The 16,209-nt window shown below is 36.7% G+C and overlaps 1 protein-coding gene across 7 annotated transcripts in view; it reads right to left on the bottom strand.

The window, feature by feature from the left end:
• The window catches only part of LOC131063956 (uncharacterized), a 176,597-nt gene that overhangs the window by 65,547 nt on the left and 94,841 nt on the right, over positions 1-16,209 (bottom strand). For all 7 annotated transcript variants that reach the window (XR_009111190.2, XR_009111188.2, XR_009111189.2 and 4 more), the window contains 2 exons: positions 14,237-14,299; positions 13,736-13,990 (listed from right to left, as the gene is read on the bottom strand). Coding sequence is in view for 3 of the 7 variants with exons in the window: in XM_057997959.2 (XP_057853942.1) it covers positions 13,736-13,990; positions 14,237-14,299 (318 nt within the window). In the remaining 4 variants the exon portion in view is untranslated. The remainder of the gene's footprint in view (positions 1-13,735; positions 13,991-14,236; positions 14,300-16,209) is intronic.

Genomic DNA, 16,209 nt, shown 5'->3' with positions numbered 1-16,209 from the left:
CATGCATATAGAAATGATATATCAATATATATTAATATACATATGAAGTAATAATAATTACTTCATATATATTTATACATCTCCAAGATCGAACATATATATCTGCATTAATGCCATTCTTCATTTGATGTAAATGGATTTGTATTAGATTTTATCTGACTGATGCTATTTGCATCAATACTCCCTCTTAGCTAGGGAAGATAAAGTCATCATGTCTAGCATCTCATTTCTCATGATGGTCAGGATTCCTTATGGAGTCTCATAATCTCACTCTACATAGGTTCATACCATACAAACATGAAGTATCACCTAAACACGTGATACAAGAAGTTCATCATTTTGTGATGACATGATATCACCTAACCACGTGATATCAGTACTGCCTAAGCACGCAATACTTAAGGATAAACATATGAAAATAGTTAAATCTTCAACTTATCCAAGTTGTGGTATGTGCACTAACATTTTATTCAAATGTTATACCACAACGCAATCATGGCACATCCATGACATACCAGAGATCCAACATGATAAATGGTTTGAACATCATAAGATCGTCACCTTACAATGTCTACATACAAGTGTTCATTATCTGAGAGATCGTCACCTCTTGGACATGAACACAGGGGGTTAAACCCATAAAAGTCCTAACATGACAAAGAAGTTTACACATTAAACATCTTATTGATATGCAAGTATAGATTATAAAGCAAATTACCTTTCTATCATACCAAAACCTTTTCTGAAGTGATCAACCTTCACTCTGGAAAGTGGTTTGGTCAAAATATCTGCAGTCTGATCTCCTGTACTAACATATTCCAATTTGATCACATTTTTGTCTACCATGTCTCGCACATAATGGTATGGAGTCTCAATATGCTTGGATCTGTCATGGAATACTGGATTTACAGAAAGTTTTATGCAGCTCTAGTTGTCACAATGGATGACAGTGGGTTTCATAGGTTCACCAAACAATCCCACAAGCAACTTCCTAAGCCATACTGCCTCTCGGGCAGCCATGGAAACTGCAATGTACTCGACCTCGGTGGAACTCTCAGCTACAGAAGATTGTTTTCTGTTGATCCAAGATATCATGGCTGAACCTAAACGGAAGCAACACCCTGAAGTGCTTTTCCTGTCAATCACACTTCCAACCCAATCTGAGTATGTAAATCTGTGTAGGTCTAGATCAACTTTCTCATATTTGAGACCAAGGTTTATACTACCTTGTAAGTATCTCATAATGTGTTTCACTACAATCAGGTGGATCTCCTTAGGCTCACACATAAACTGACTTAAGGCATTGACTGCATAACATATATCTGGCCTTGTATTTACCAGGTACATCAAGGACCCAATCATCTGCCTGTATTGAGTAGGATCAGTGGATTGTGACTCTGTTGATGCTTCCTTAAGTTTATGTAAATTTGTCTCCATGGGAGAGGTCATAGGTCTGCAATTTAGCATTCTGAATCTCTTCAAAATGTCCAAGGTATACTTACCTTGGTTTAGTATAATGTTATCAGAATTTTGCCATATTTCCAAACCTAGGAAGTAATGAAGGAGTCCCAAGTCCTTCGTATCAAATTCTTTAGATAGATCTTTCTTGCATTGATCTATAAGGTGATCTTCTCTTGTGATTAATATGTCATCAACATATAGAATCAACATTAGCATATCACCTTTATTTTGTTTGTAGTAAAGATTAGGATCTACATCATTTTTAGAGAAGCCTAGTTTTGAGAGATAGGTGTCAATTCTTTCATACTAGGCTCTTGGAGCCTGTTTAAGCCCATAGAGAGCTTTCTTGAGTCTACACACATGAGACTCTGCATCATGAATTTCAAATCCTTAAGGTTGCTCTAGGTAGACTTCTTCTGAGATCTCACCATTAAGAAATGTTGTCTAAACATCCATCTGGTGCACCTTCCACCCTTTTGCTACTGCAATGGCTAGTACTGCTCTTACTGAGGTATATTTGGCTACAGATGCAAAGGTTTCTTCATAATCTAGCCCTTCCCTTTGAGAGAACCCTCTAGCTAAAATTCTGGCCTTGTGCTTTTCAACACTGACATCTGCAGCATGTTTGATCTTGAAAAGCCATTTAGATGAGACAACAAATTTCTTAGTAGGCCTAGGAACAATCTCCCAAACATCATTCTTCATAATGGACTGATACTCTTCAGACATGGCATCCTTCCATACTTGATGTTTAAGTGCATCTGATACATTGTTTGGTTCAGCTTTAGAGAGATCATTCATAAGGGCAACATAGCTAGTGAATTTATTAGGTCTTTTGCTTTCCCTGAAGGAGCAGCAAATTTCTGAGCTTCTGCTACAGTCTTGGTGGCCCATAGTGGTCTTTTCTTGAGGTTTTCTCTAGGTGGGTTTTGAGTTTCACCTATAGTTTCCTCAAGATTCTCCCTCTGAAGCTCAGGAGTAGGATCTCCTTCTATGTTAGGAGTAGGGATATAGATTTCAGGCTCTATTATACTTTGAGCTCTTTTGAAGGCTAAGTCTTCTTCAAAGATTACATCCCTACTAAGTTCAATATTTCTCTGACCTTGTATATAGATTCTATAGGCCTTGGATGTTTCACTATATCCTACAAGTATTCCCCTTTTTCCAGAAGGTTCTAGTTTCAGTCTTTTCTCTTTAGGTACATGTATATAGACAGGACACCCAAATATCCTAAGGTGGCTGATAACTAGCTTTATTTTGGTAAAGACTTCCTCAGGAGTTTTATCTTCAAGATGGGAGTGAGGACATCTGTTTTGTATATACACAGCAGTGCTAGTTGCTTCTGCCCAAAGATTGATATTTAGATTCTGATCAAGAATCATGGCTTTGGCAGCTTCTACAATTGTCCTATTTTTCCTCTCAGCTACCCCATTTTGTTGAGGATTATAAGGTATTGTTAACTCCCTCTTAATCCCTAAATTTTTACAAAAATCTTTAAATAATTCTAATGTGTATTCCCCCCCATTATAAATTGTTAGGGTTTAAATTTTATTTCCTGAGTAGTTCTCTATTAGTGATTTAAACTCTTTAAACCTATTGAGGATCTCTTCTGATTCTTTACACTTCAGAAAGTAGATCCAAGTTTTCCTAGAGTAGTCATCAACAAATATTACATAATACACAAATCCCCCTAGAGAGGGTACGGACATAGGTCCACATACATCAGAATGAACTAACTCTAAAACTTTGCTTGTCTTCTTAGTACTATTTTGGAAGGCACCCTTGGTATTTTTACCTAGGACACATCCCTTGCATGCCTCTGAATGATATTGCTTCAACTTAGGTAGACCTGTGACAAGGTTTCCCATAGATGATAAAGCTCTATAATTCAGGTGGCCTAGTCTTCTATGCCAAACTTCATTTGCATTTGTCACTTCATGAATTAGGGCTAGGTTGGGCTCTGTGCATAGCTCATACAAATAGCCTTGTCTTTGACCAATGACTTTAGCTTTCTTGATGGAAGAATTCCTTGGCCAAGCCAACACCTTGTTTTCCATGAAGGTTACTCTGTATCCGTTATCTTCTAGTGTTGATATGGAGACTGGATTTCTCTTGATGCCGCGGACATATAGTACTCCTTTGAGTTGCAATGATATGCTTGTCTTCAGTTTAATGGTGCAGGATCCAATTCCTCTGACTGGATGTGAGGAATCATCTTCGATAGTCACTTCCTCATCATTCTCCTCTATCATGGAGTCTAGCACTTCTCTAAACCCTTTAATGTGTCTGGATGAGCCACTGTCGATCACCCAGGAGTTAGACTTGTTTGTTGCATGGCTTGTAAGTGCTAAGTAGAGGACATAGTTCTCAGAGTCATCTTCTCTTTTGGATTTTCTTGCTTTGGCAAATGTGGCTCCTACATCATGTACTCCCTTGCAAGAAATTATGAGTATCCAGGACTTATGTACATGGGAGTAGTCGGAAGGAGACCTGGAGAGATAAAGGTGCATGAGTGTTATCGGTAGCTTAATCATCCACCGAAACAGCACTATAGGAGAGTGAATGATGCATTCACTATGCATATCATGAGGACGCTTCAAGGTGGATTGCAGCGAAGACTCTCTCCAGAAGCACAAGCATTGGTAGAACAACATGGTGTATGGTTCATCCAGTTCCCGAAGTTCACCTATATCAGAGTTCAAGGATGTCCTTCTCCTCCCTACGTGTTGCCACACTACCCAACAAATAGAGTGGTGTTACTTGAGGTGGTGAGACATTTGGTGGCATATGTCAAGGCATATAGGCATAAGCATGGAACCAATGTTTCTTTTCATATCACGCTTGGAGATTCTATTGAAGTATGCCCTTCCAATCATGTAGCTGAAGATGTCGAGAAAGAGTTGGCACTCCATTCACTCAAGCCATTCACACCTAGAGATTGCTTCAACCCATATGATAATGTAAAAGAAGTTTTGGGAAAGAACAATGGACACCAGTGGTAGTTAGAAGACTATCGGACGAACGTTCAAGATGATGTGGAAGTGAAGAAGATGTATTCCAGGCTACCTCTCGATTTCATCAGGAAATGCAAGTTGTTTCATGTTGCCGATCCAGTTCAGAATAGCAGCAAATATCTTCAAGCAGCCTATGCCAAAGAAAACAAGGAGATCAACATCAAGTGGGTTGATATGGAGGTTGTTGATTTGAAAGAATTGATGAAACCAGTTCTAGAATACACTCACATATGGATAGACATACAACACCAGAAATTGAAAGAACAAAACTTAGTAATGGCATTCCACTTAGAAGAAAAAGCAAATGACGAAGATGAAGCAAGCACAAGTGGGAGTGCACCTCAACCATCTCACTCAAGAGGTTCAAAGAGAAAGGAAGATCGTGGAGAAAAAGAGCCCTCAAGGAAGAAACATAAATCAAACTCAAGTCATCCTTCCTCAAGACATGAAGAAGAGCCGAACCAGGATGAAAGACACAAAAAGAAGAGGGTAGAAAAGGAGTTGAGTCAAGGAGCTAATGAATCAATGGAATCCACAGTTCACAATGATAAAGGCAAAGAGAAGTCATCATAGGGGCAAGAAGATCTCACTCATCACCCCTGAGAGATCGAAGGAGGTGAAGAAGAGGATAATGATGAGACTACCTCACCACCTAGAGATGAGCAAATGCATGAAGCACAAATTCAAGAAGGAAGATCCTCTATTCCCGAATGGCTAAAGGAAAGACTAGCCCAAGAAGTAATAGTAGTGGATGAAGAACCAACATACGACATAGCGAGCCTTCTAAGCTACACTCGAGAGATCACCGAGAAAAAGAAAGCTACAAAGATGTCCAAGGTGGTTAGATATGATTCGGGATCAAGGAAGTTGCAAATACCTACTCCAAAGGTTGATAAGTATGAAGGTGAGATCACAGTAGATGAGTATGATATGGAAACTATTGATTTAGGTCCACTCACCTCCGAACAAGACATAGGGGATGCTATTGACTCATTGAAGGCAGTTTATGATATGTTAAGAGCTGAAATAGAAAAGAATAGAAGATTAGAAAAGGAGATAAGTCCGTGGAGGAACTATGTCCAACAATTTCAAGAACCATTGAGACATCAAAGTCCAACAGCTACACCGCCACCTTTGCTTCCTTCGGAATCAGTTGATCATATGGAGAAGATGAGGAACTCCACACAATTGATGGATACATGGATAGAAAATTCATATAACAGAGTCAGCATGTTCATGAAAGACATAATGAAGACACTTGACACAGTCATAAAGGTTCTTGGGAGAACTTATGTCCTCATAGAAGCCTTTGAAGCATTTGCTCATGCTAGAGATGTCATCATTCCCATATTGCAAGTAATAAGGCAAACACCCAGGGAGGTCTTATCAAGAGAGAAGATAAGAAGAGAAGGATCTACACCCAGCCTTCTACAATGGAGTAATTTACTTCGCACAAAAAAAAAATATTTGAGATCGGAAACGGATGTAGCCAAGTTCAAGATGATATGCATCATATCCATGATAAGATAGTCGAAGTAGCACAGATTGTTTTGGAAAGGATGATTGATCCTAGAATGATTATAGAAGCTAGAGAGTTGGAGGAAAGAATAAGAGTTATCTTTCATGGGAATGATGGAATGATCACCAAAGGACAATTGGATGATATGCTTGAGTTCGTGGTATTAGCTAGCAAGACTCAAAACTTGAACCTGAATGGCATAATGCCATCGTCAAAGCTTTCGGTGAGGTCATGCACATGGAGGAATAGTTGAAGTCTCTCCTTGAGATCCCGATGACAAAGATTGAAGGTGTAGTAACCAAATTCATTGAATATGCCAAAAAGGAACGAGAGAAATGAAACAGGGTTCTAGAAGACAGTTTGTTATGATCCCACTTTGCAATTCATTTTCTCATTGGAGGATGCTTCCTTGATTTTTGTGTCAACACATGCTATTTTCTCATTGGTTGTTTCCATGATGATGTTTATCTAGATAGGGTTTCATTAGTATCAAACCCTAATTAGGGTTTAGGTGGCAAAATCTTGGCCCATGATCTTCATTCGATCTCGGCCCTTCGTTGTATTTGAGAGTACTATATAAACTCCACTCATTTCATTTGTAAAAGGGGTTAATAGGGATTTTGATTAGAAAATTAGTAAGCAAGAGAGAGATTAGATATTAGAGATAGAGTTCAAGAGTGATAAGAGAAGGACTTGAATAATTGTTGTTCTTTGGCTTTTGGATTAATAAAACATTGAAGTCATGGTGTTTCTATTCAATCTTTGAAGCTTAATGCATGGTTCTTTATCTTCTCAAGTAAATCTTGGATATTAGTTTAAAGTATTTAGATTGAATGATGGAATGTTGTATTTGATACATTGTGAAACTCGTAATCCATACCACTAGCCCCTTGCTGATTGTAAGTGCGCCTTGTGTGGTCAACCGGAACAATTGAAAGTGCTTAAATTCAATTGTTGCTCAATCATTGATATGCATTCAAGTAATGGTGTCTATGCTTAGTAATGATTTAAAAATCTCTAAACATCCTTAGAAGATTGCACTAGTTCTAGTGGAGTTGTTCTTGTATGGCGATGCTAAGACTAGTAGTCTCTCACTTGTGTCGTTCTTGATTCATTCATTCCTAGGATAGCTTAGAACCTCTCAACCCTCATCTTTTGCTATTTTTTGGTAAACATCTTGTAGTAGTAGAAAAGAACTTCATCGCATATCATTCGCAAAGTGCTTCAAGAGTCTCCTCTCAAGTTAAAAAAAGGCCCCTTGATCAAACAGCAATCACAACGACCACTCGTGCTTATCCACATGTCAAGACCTGACATTTATAAACCTTGGAGTTGTCTCAAGTGATCCTTACGCCAATCTTCAGCATTTGAGAAGCTTTATTCAAGAGAGGATAAGATACGAGTATTTTATTATGTGTTCGCATGTGCGTAAAAAACACACCTACAGGTGCCAAAGTGCAATCCAAAATATTGATGCAAAAGTTTCAAGCAGTCAAATCCAAACGCAACAACAATAAATGTTTCATGGACTCTGAAAATCTATTAATATTAAGTCATATTTCATCTTATAACTATATAATATAATAATATCTAACTAATTAAATTCAATTTTTAACTAAATGGTATTCAACTATATTGGTTATGATATTCTTCTATAGTCAAAAAATTCATCCCCAAGAGTTGAAACATTCAATTTTTAAGTATTTTGTCAACTTATTTCAAACTGAACTTGGTCATTGATTTGCATTTCTAGATCTCACGAACACAAACCTCTACAGATCCATTTGACACAAGCTCACTAATGTAAATTTTTGAAGCAATGAGACGTGGTAAGCAATATTTTTGCATGCATAAACCTCTAAACAATTCTATCAAGTGAGGTTCCCTTAAGACATAACCAAAATTGTAAAACTACTTAGTGCATTCATTCATAGTAGGAAACTAGATTATAATAAAAATAATCATGCTTTATGAATGGGAATTATTGGATACTAATTTAATTGACTTGTGCCAAATCCATTAGGAAATAGAATCACACGTTTACAAGAAATAAAGATAGTCATATCCGAATTGTGTTGGAACCATAAAAATAGTTGTGGTTCCCTTAAGATATAACCAAATTTGTAAAACTACTTAGTGCATTCATTTGTAGTAGGAAACTAGATTATAATAAAAATAACCATGCTTTATGAATGGGAATTATTGGATACTAAATTAATTGACTTGTGCCAAATCCATTAGGAAATAGAATAACATGCTTACAAGAAACAAAGATAGTCATATCCGAATTGTGTTGGAACCATAGAAATAGGGAGTAATTATGCATTACACATGCCTAGTAATCCATCATGCTTAAACTTTTGAGCATTTTAATCAAGAGTGGCTACTTTAAGATATAACCAAATTTGTAAAAACTAATTAGTGTATGTTGACAGAGCAGTAAACTAGATTAGAATAGAAAGAAAGATGTTTTATGAATAGCATTGATTGTATCCTAAACTAATTGACTTGTGCCAGATCTATAAAGAGATAAAGTCACAACATGTAAGAAAGAAAGATAGCCATATTGAATTTGCACTAGAATCATAAAATTAGAAAAATATTACATATCACTTATGCTTGGTAATCCATCTTAAATCAGCATTATCCCACAAGAAATAAAGAAAGAACATTACAAAGAAGTTTGTAATGAATTATAAGTGTATGATATTAATCAACTTGTCATCACCCCAAGCCAAGAAGTGGCAAGAGAGGATCAACATTTAGGTTTAATCACCCCCTTGAAATACTATAGCCTATCATGAAGACATATGACCATGCAACTACCTAATCTCACGACACTTTCTTATATCTCGTACAAATAACACCAATCCCTTACAATTATGTGCATGCAACAATCCATGTCCTAGAATATATTCTCAATGACCACCATAGATGATTGACCTAGAGATCATCTCCTAACACATCATAAAAGCACGAATATATGGCTTATACATCACTCAAATGACCATGAAGATATAAAGAGGGAAATTCAAATGTACATCCAATCACCTTTAAGTTGCCCCCAAGATCCATATGAGAGAGGATCACTGCCTTAAGAAAGTGCATCCCCTTAGGATCACACAAAAATGTCTTCGCTAGGTAAAGATAACAAATCTTCATTGAGCCAAAGGACCAACTGCAATTGCTTCCTCTTCAACAAAATCTTTCACTTGCAATAACCATAGGAACATTTCACCCAAACAGAAAGACATGAATACATACGAACCAACCGATCTATATGCAAGCAAAGAAGACATCCTTATGCCTCGCCACCACCAAATGGGAGGAACAAAGAATGTCATTAAGACACAAACATGCGCAAGCCACTTACCTACAACATGCCACAAGTCTTGATATTTGAAATCATGAGGGCTTTTAATCCTGTACGTGGATAATTTTATTCTTATAAGTAGTCATGAGAAGCTTATAGGATGAGGCAAGGACGAGTTGGCCTCTACATTTGACATGAAATGTATCAACCTTATGCAGTTGAACAAATCTTTAGATATGCTAAACAACATGTATGCTAAGTGCAGGAATTTGGTGGATAGTCTGAAAGTTGTTGCATCTCCTGGAACGCAATCGTTGCAGATGACCAGAGACATGAGTATTATAATGAAGAATCGATACTGTTATATCAAAATCAAGAAACACTTGTCCAACTTGATCAGTTAAGCATACTCCTAGCATGTAACAAAGCACGAGCTTTGTAACAGAGTATGTAAATCCATCAAAGGATAACAGGAGATTTTTACAATATTTCATGCACAAGGAATGAAACAGTTTTAGGATGGAAAGTATTCACATAGTTTGGAGACAGCTATTAAAAAAATTACATAAAAATTAATATTTGAGCTAACGGAAGCTGAGATTTTTTTTAAATTTTCTAGTTGTTCGTAGGCAGCGGACAAGGGTACAACTATGCATTTTTTAAATGGGTTGAAGCCCAGGGACACCTCGCTATCCCTGGAAATACCGAAAAGATACAAAAAGAAGAGGACCACAAGAAAAAATTGAGTTCTTAACATCAAAAAGTTTCCCTCCCAGAGAATAAAACCGTGTCCGCTAAAACAAGGCAGAAATTACATAATCACACATTGAGCATTGAGAAGAAACCACTTAAGCAATGAGCAAGGCGATTAAATTTGTGGTGCAGGAGCGGGTTCGGTGAAAAGAGCTATAGTAAGACAAAGTACCGGTATTAGGCAATCAAGGAGCTTCGGCAGATTATGGTTGTTTTGAATACCTTTGTCACTGTCAACAAGAGAGTTAGCAGCCAATTACATTGGCTCTTATTGTGCAGGTCAATTTGGTTGCATGTAAAACTCATTTAAAAAACTAGGCGGGACCTTGAGGCAGGAAATGGAGCAGTTAAACCTTATGATGCAAACGGCAGATGCTAATGGCTAGGAACAGCAACGGTAAGTACGAAAACGGAAAGCTGAAATGCTACGGTAATGGGAAAGGTTTGAGTTGATGAAGTTGTGGGCCCGACCACCTAAGTCAAAGCTTAGAGTGTGCCGGTCAAGCTTGGCCTCATCACACGTGGATCCTCAACCTAATGAGGCAATTCACAGGGCAGAATGAGTTGGCTCATCTTGAAATAACGCAATTTGCAACCAATTTCATCACATTACAATCCCTGTTTCAGGCAAAGGAAACTTTGAGGCGCATGCTAGTTAGTGAGGAGTGGACTTCCTCATTAAATGCTAAGAGTACCAATGTAGGGATTGATGTGGCAGATTGGATATCCAATCAGCAAGGCCTCAGGGTAACGACTATGGAGATCACACAAGTAAATCTAATTCTAGATTATAGTTTTATTCATATGTTTCTTTTATTTTCTTTTTTTACACACTTATGTTAATGCTTCACAATCATCACAATTCACAGAGCCTATAGTGGTTCTTCTACAAGTTGATGATGGTGAGAAGCCCGTAGTGAGATAAATATATGAGGGCATGGATATGGATAAGGCCAAGGAGGCCATTAGATCCATCGATGCGAGAGTTGAGTATAAGTATCGACTCATTTGGGAAATCATTGATAGAGGATGCAACCTACAGCATCACAAGCCCCTACATGCATCTACTTATTTCCTTTATCCGACATTCCAATTCTGCCATTATTTCAAGGCAGATAAGGAGGTTTTGAGAGGGCTCTCCATGTAACACAATCATAAAGAGGATAATGCATAATTTTGGTGTTGGAGCGCAAACAATCACTGAGATTAAGGTCTTTAGACTTGGGCAAGGAGATCTCTTTGCAAGAGATATATGCAAGGCAACTTAGTTGACATTGCAGCAAGGTAAAAATCTATTAAGGGCATAATTTAAGTTTAAAAATTAAAGCTTTTCCTCTTTTTATTTAAAGAGGGATAATGAGATCGATTTTTTTCTCTTTTGCATCTCAAATGCATGGCAGGAAAGGTTTTGTGCTAAAGTACCAAATCTTCAAAGGATTGAAGTTCAAGTATTGAGCCAACCATGCAGTGCTTCAATTTGTGAACAAAATTGGAGTATGTTTGAGCACATACACAAGAAGTGCAATAGACTGTCAATGCAGAGGTTGAATGATCTATTCTATGTTCATTACAATTTTTGCCTTCACCATAGACATATTTTAGGCACTAATTTATCACCCATCACACTAGAGGACGTTGATCCACAATCTAATTCACTCTAAGGATGAGGATCCCATCTTTATTGATGAGGACCTCAATTGGGTTGACTAGGTAGATAGAGAGGCAAAGGCAGTAGCCATGGCAACGGAGGAGGATAGAGCATGAGCAGACAACTTTGGATTTGAATTTTTTGGATATCCTTCAGATCTCACAATCAGATTCACTCAAATCCAAAGGAAAACTGTAGTAGAAAAAGTCAATCAAGGACGAAACTGAAAGATCCCCACCAAGGTCTGATCCAATTTTTTCTGATTTTTCTGAATATGTTTAGTTTGCTGATTGAGTTTGCTTGTGCTTGTTTGCAACGTTTGCTTGGGTTTTCAATGCCAATTCATGGTGGAATTTTTAACATGAAGTAAATGCCAATAAACATTGCTTTGAACTCATAAACAAGAATTGTAGATGACTGATATGAATTTCTGAGTTCTGATCTACCAAAACAGAAACATACAAATTCAGATTAACAATTAGAAACACCAAATTGCAAGATGTAATCATAATCCACGCTAGTCCTTTGGTGGAATTTTATTAATGGAACCACAAAGAATTACAAGAAAATCAGTGCCAAACTGTTCCAGAATGTCTGAATCTGAAAGTTGTGCCCAAATCACTTATTGGAAAGCCAAACCCTAACTCCTAGTGGTCTGATTACTGCTCCAACTTTGACATTTTATTTGGAAATTGCTGATCTGCTGGTAACGACTGGTTCTAATCTGATTTTATGATCTGATCTGCTCTGAGAACCTAACATTCAGCTAGAGTTTTGATGGCAATAACACAAAGGAGGTGGTGGCTAGCTGAAGTTGCTGATAAATACTGTTAATTAGTGTGCAAGCAACCCAGATCTACAATCTGATTCCTTGTATCTGCCCTTCAATATGACTGATCCACTGTTTTTTGTTCAATGATGAATTCTGAATGAATTCACCCTCCAAGAAATGTTGGGTTTTCATCCAACCTTACAATTTCCAGGGAGTCTCCGTTTCCAAAAGTCCTCATCTGATGTCCAAACTCTTTCTCAGAGCTCAAACCCCATTTGCTACTGTAAAAATGAATGCTGGAATAGTGAAATGATGCCTCCTCATGTTGCTTTATTGAATCCCAACCGTAATCCAACCTTTTAGGTTTTTCACTTTACTTAATTAAGTTTATTTATAAACTTATATCACCTCATCAAGATCAAACCCCTTATGTCTCCCTTATTTATAATAATAAGTTGTTTTTAAAATAGCTTAATTTAAGCCCTCCTAGGCATCATGCTCCATGGTGATCCACTTATTGGTAACTTTATTAAAATACTATAAAGTAACTTTATTAGATGTTTATTTTATTAATTGATTTAGAAAATTAAAGTCATAACTTCAGTATTCCATTTTATTCTTGAAATCACCACCTGGACTCCGAATTGAAAACTAAGTGCTGCTACCAGTCCAAGGGTGATGTCTAAATATAGCAGGCCCACTGTCAGCCCCTCCTAAAAAATAGGACCCCTTCCTAAAATTTAGGAAACCGTCTCAAACCATCCAAAATGACTCAGAATGCCTCCCAGACCATCTCCCAGCCTCTTAAAAAATAGGAGACTACATCTACATATCTGGAAAGGTTCATAAAGCCCCCTGCAAGGCTCCACTAACCCCGGTTGGGTCCCCCAACCACTCTGCTGACCTACGGGAACCCCTGATTATAGGCCAACCTCTGTTGAAGACTGAACTGACTAAGGAAGGGACATTACAATCCATTAAGACTCCATATGCATACTAATACACATAAGAATACATGCCTAAAACTTCAAAAGTTAACAGAAATTCAGGACATGGTCTCTTCTTAATATAAGAAACTATGTATGTATGTGACATTTATTGTCAAAAACACAGATAGATTTGTACATGAGCATAACAAATATGCTTTATATTTTGATAATTCAATTTTGAGACTATATCTAGATTAATATAAATCAATTGCTTAACCTTTTAGAAATGTTTGAAGCAGTGCCAAGGAATAAGAACCAGGTCTAACCTGTGCTGAGACAGTCACAACTTCAGATTTGAAATTCGATGCAACTTCCACCAGCTCTTTAACGTACGGGTTATTGGTGGTTTCAACCAGGTCAGATTCAGCCACATTTGCCACATATATCACAGGTTTCATTGTAAGTAAACAAAGATGCTTAACAGCATCATTTTCATAATCTGACAACGTTACTGATCGTGCCGGCTTTCCTGATAGCAGTGCTCCATGGATCTGTTGTAATGCAGCCAGCTCAGCTGCCTCCTGCAAGTGACATTGAGCAGGGAAAACTTGTATTGCCTCAGAATCTTCAGGCATGATATTGACAAGAAATAAACTTATTAATTTAAGGATGAAAACAATAGTTGTTTATGCATCAAACCCATCAAAGCCAGAATCAATTTAAAAGTAATAACTCAAATTGCTTTAAACCAAAAAGACAAATGCTTCCAACTAAAGGACCACAATCCGCAGAAATTAACAAGTAATTTACTTATTTAGAATGTTTACCTTAACCTTTGTTTGGGAATCTTTTGCCTTACTTTTCTTCAGCCTGTCCATTCTCCTCTCAATCTGAACTCTTGCACAAGCAACAAAACAATATCAACCCTTTAAGCCTTAGTATACCTGTCTCAAACATCTTAGTCACAAAATCTGTGTTTCATCTAATTAAGAACTGCAGCACCTTTTCTTGTGATTTTGGAAAGTACACGTTGAAATTTTACATAGGAGTTTTTTATGTTTTAAACTTTACATGAAAGAATAATTTAGGTGAAGTAATGAAAATATTTTTGACCTTGAGCTATTTTTCTGAGGCCAGGAGGATACTACAACCTGGGAACTTGAATAACTAAAATAAATCCCATGTGTTAATGAAAGCAATATATACAAAAATGTCCACCATAATGGAACAAAGCCTTAAAGAAAAAATAATAAATATGAAACAAAAGGAAAAGTGTACCATTTTTACCAAAAAACAAATTGATCATATTTTATTTGGAAAAGGAAACATATTATATCATACAAAGAGAGTTTACAAAAGGGTTGCCTTGATCAAAATAGGCAAGCCTGCCTTGATCAAAATAGGCAGCCTGTCTTGATCAAAATAGCCAAGCCAAGTGGAAGACGTCAGACAACAAGGAAATGAATCTAGAATCTGCAACAAAATGCATCATAAAATCACACAACTAACCAAGATTCTTTTGAAATTTGCAAATAAAGAGTTTGGTGTACTACATTAAAATAATATTGCAATATTGATATAATGGTCATCTTAGCCATTTAGTTAGTATTAAAAAACTTTCATTTATGTCTTTCGTCTTTAGTTAGTTTTAGGAAGTTTCCTTCCTACCTTTTCTGTTTCTATTCTCAATCATTTCCATTATGGAAAGATCCTATTGTGATCTCCATACAAGGAGCATCCGTCTCCCCTGTTATTAATATAACGAATTATCATTTCATGGTATCAAAGCGGTTAAATCTTTGTGAAATTTTTTGAAAAAAAAAATTGTGGGTATTTACCAAGTTTTATTTCCAGAGGTTTTTTACAGTTTTTTATGAAAAATCATGGTGTTGTTAACTGAAATTTTATTCAAAAATTTGATGATTTTTTAAATAAAATCGTGGTTTTTTCCTAAATTTTTCATGAGAAATTTTCAGAAGGGTTTTATTGAAGATTTTTTAAGGCATTTCATGGAAGGGTTTTGCAGGATTTTCTCCATAAAAATCAAGGAGTGTTTTGCATGAATTTTTTCAAAAAATCATGGTCATCAGTTTTCACTTTTTACACTATTTTTTCACACTAAAATTGTGGTTTCTTTCTCTGCTTGAGGGTTTTCTAAATTTTTTCCAAAAAAATCATGGTGGCTTTTTCCACAGCTAACGTTTCAGCATCCCAAGATTTTCTACTTTTGGCGATTTTCTTGAGCCAAAATTGCAGTTTTTGGAGGGTTTTCTGTAATGTCCCCACTTTGAAATATATTTTAATAATATATAATAATAATAAAATTAAAATTAAAATTAAATTAAAATATAAATGAATATAATTAAAATTTGATTAAAGTTAATGAATGGTCAAAAGGCATGAAATGATAAGTTGTGCCTCCCCCAAATAAGAGGGTATAAAAGGGAGATGAGAACTCATTTGAAGGAGGGATAATTTGGGAATCAGAAGTGCAGATCTGATTGTGAAAGGTTGTATCCCTTTCAAAGGGCAGAAATAATGAAGAGTTGCACTCTTTCAAAGGGTGCTAATGGTGAAAGGGTGTGTCTCTTGCCAAAGGGCATACATGATGAAGAGGTGTGACCTCTCCCTCACGTTGATAGATATAAAGGAAAGGAGTCAAAAGCATCAAGTGACATCACCATGGATCAAATCAGATCAGAACTGTTATTAAGTTACAGGCAGTAACATCCTTGTTCTTGGTGGTATGCATGGGGATGTGCTCTTAATATATGAAGCCTGATAATGTTCTTATGCACAA

The sequence above is a fragment of the Cryptomeria japonica genome, chromosome 11 (assembly GCF_030272615.1).
Source record: "Cryptomeria japonica chromosome 11, Sugi_1.0, whole genome shotgun sequence".
In the NCBI taxonomy this organism is placed as follows: domain Eukaryota; kingdom Viridiplantae; phylum Streptophyta; class Pinopsida; order Cupressales; family Cupressaceae; genus Cryptomeria; species Cryptomeria japonica.
The sequence above is the reverse complement of the archived record's forward strand: the minus strand, read 5'-3'. Positions and strand labels throughout refer to the sequence as shown.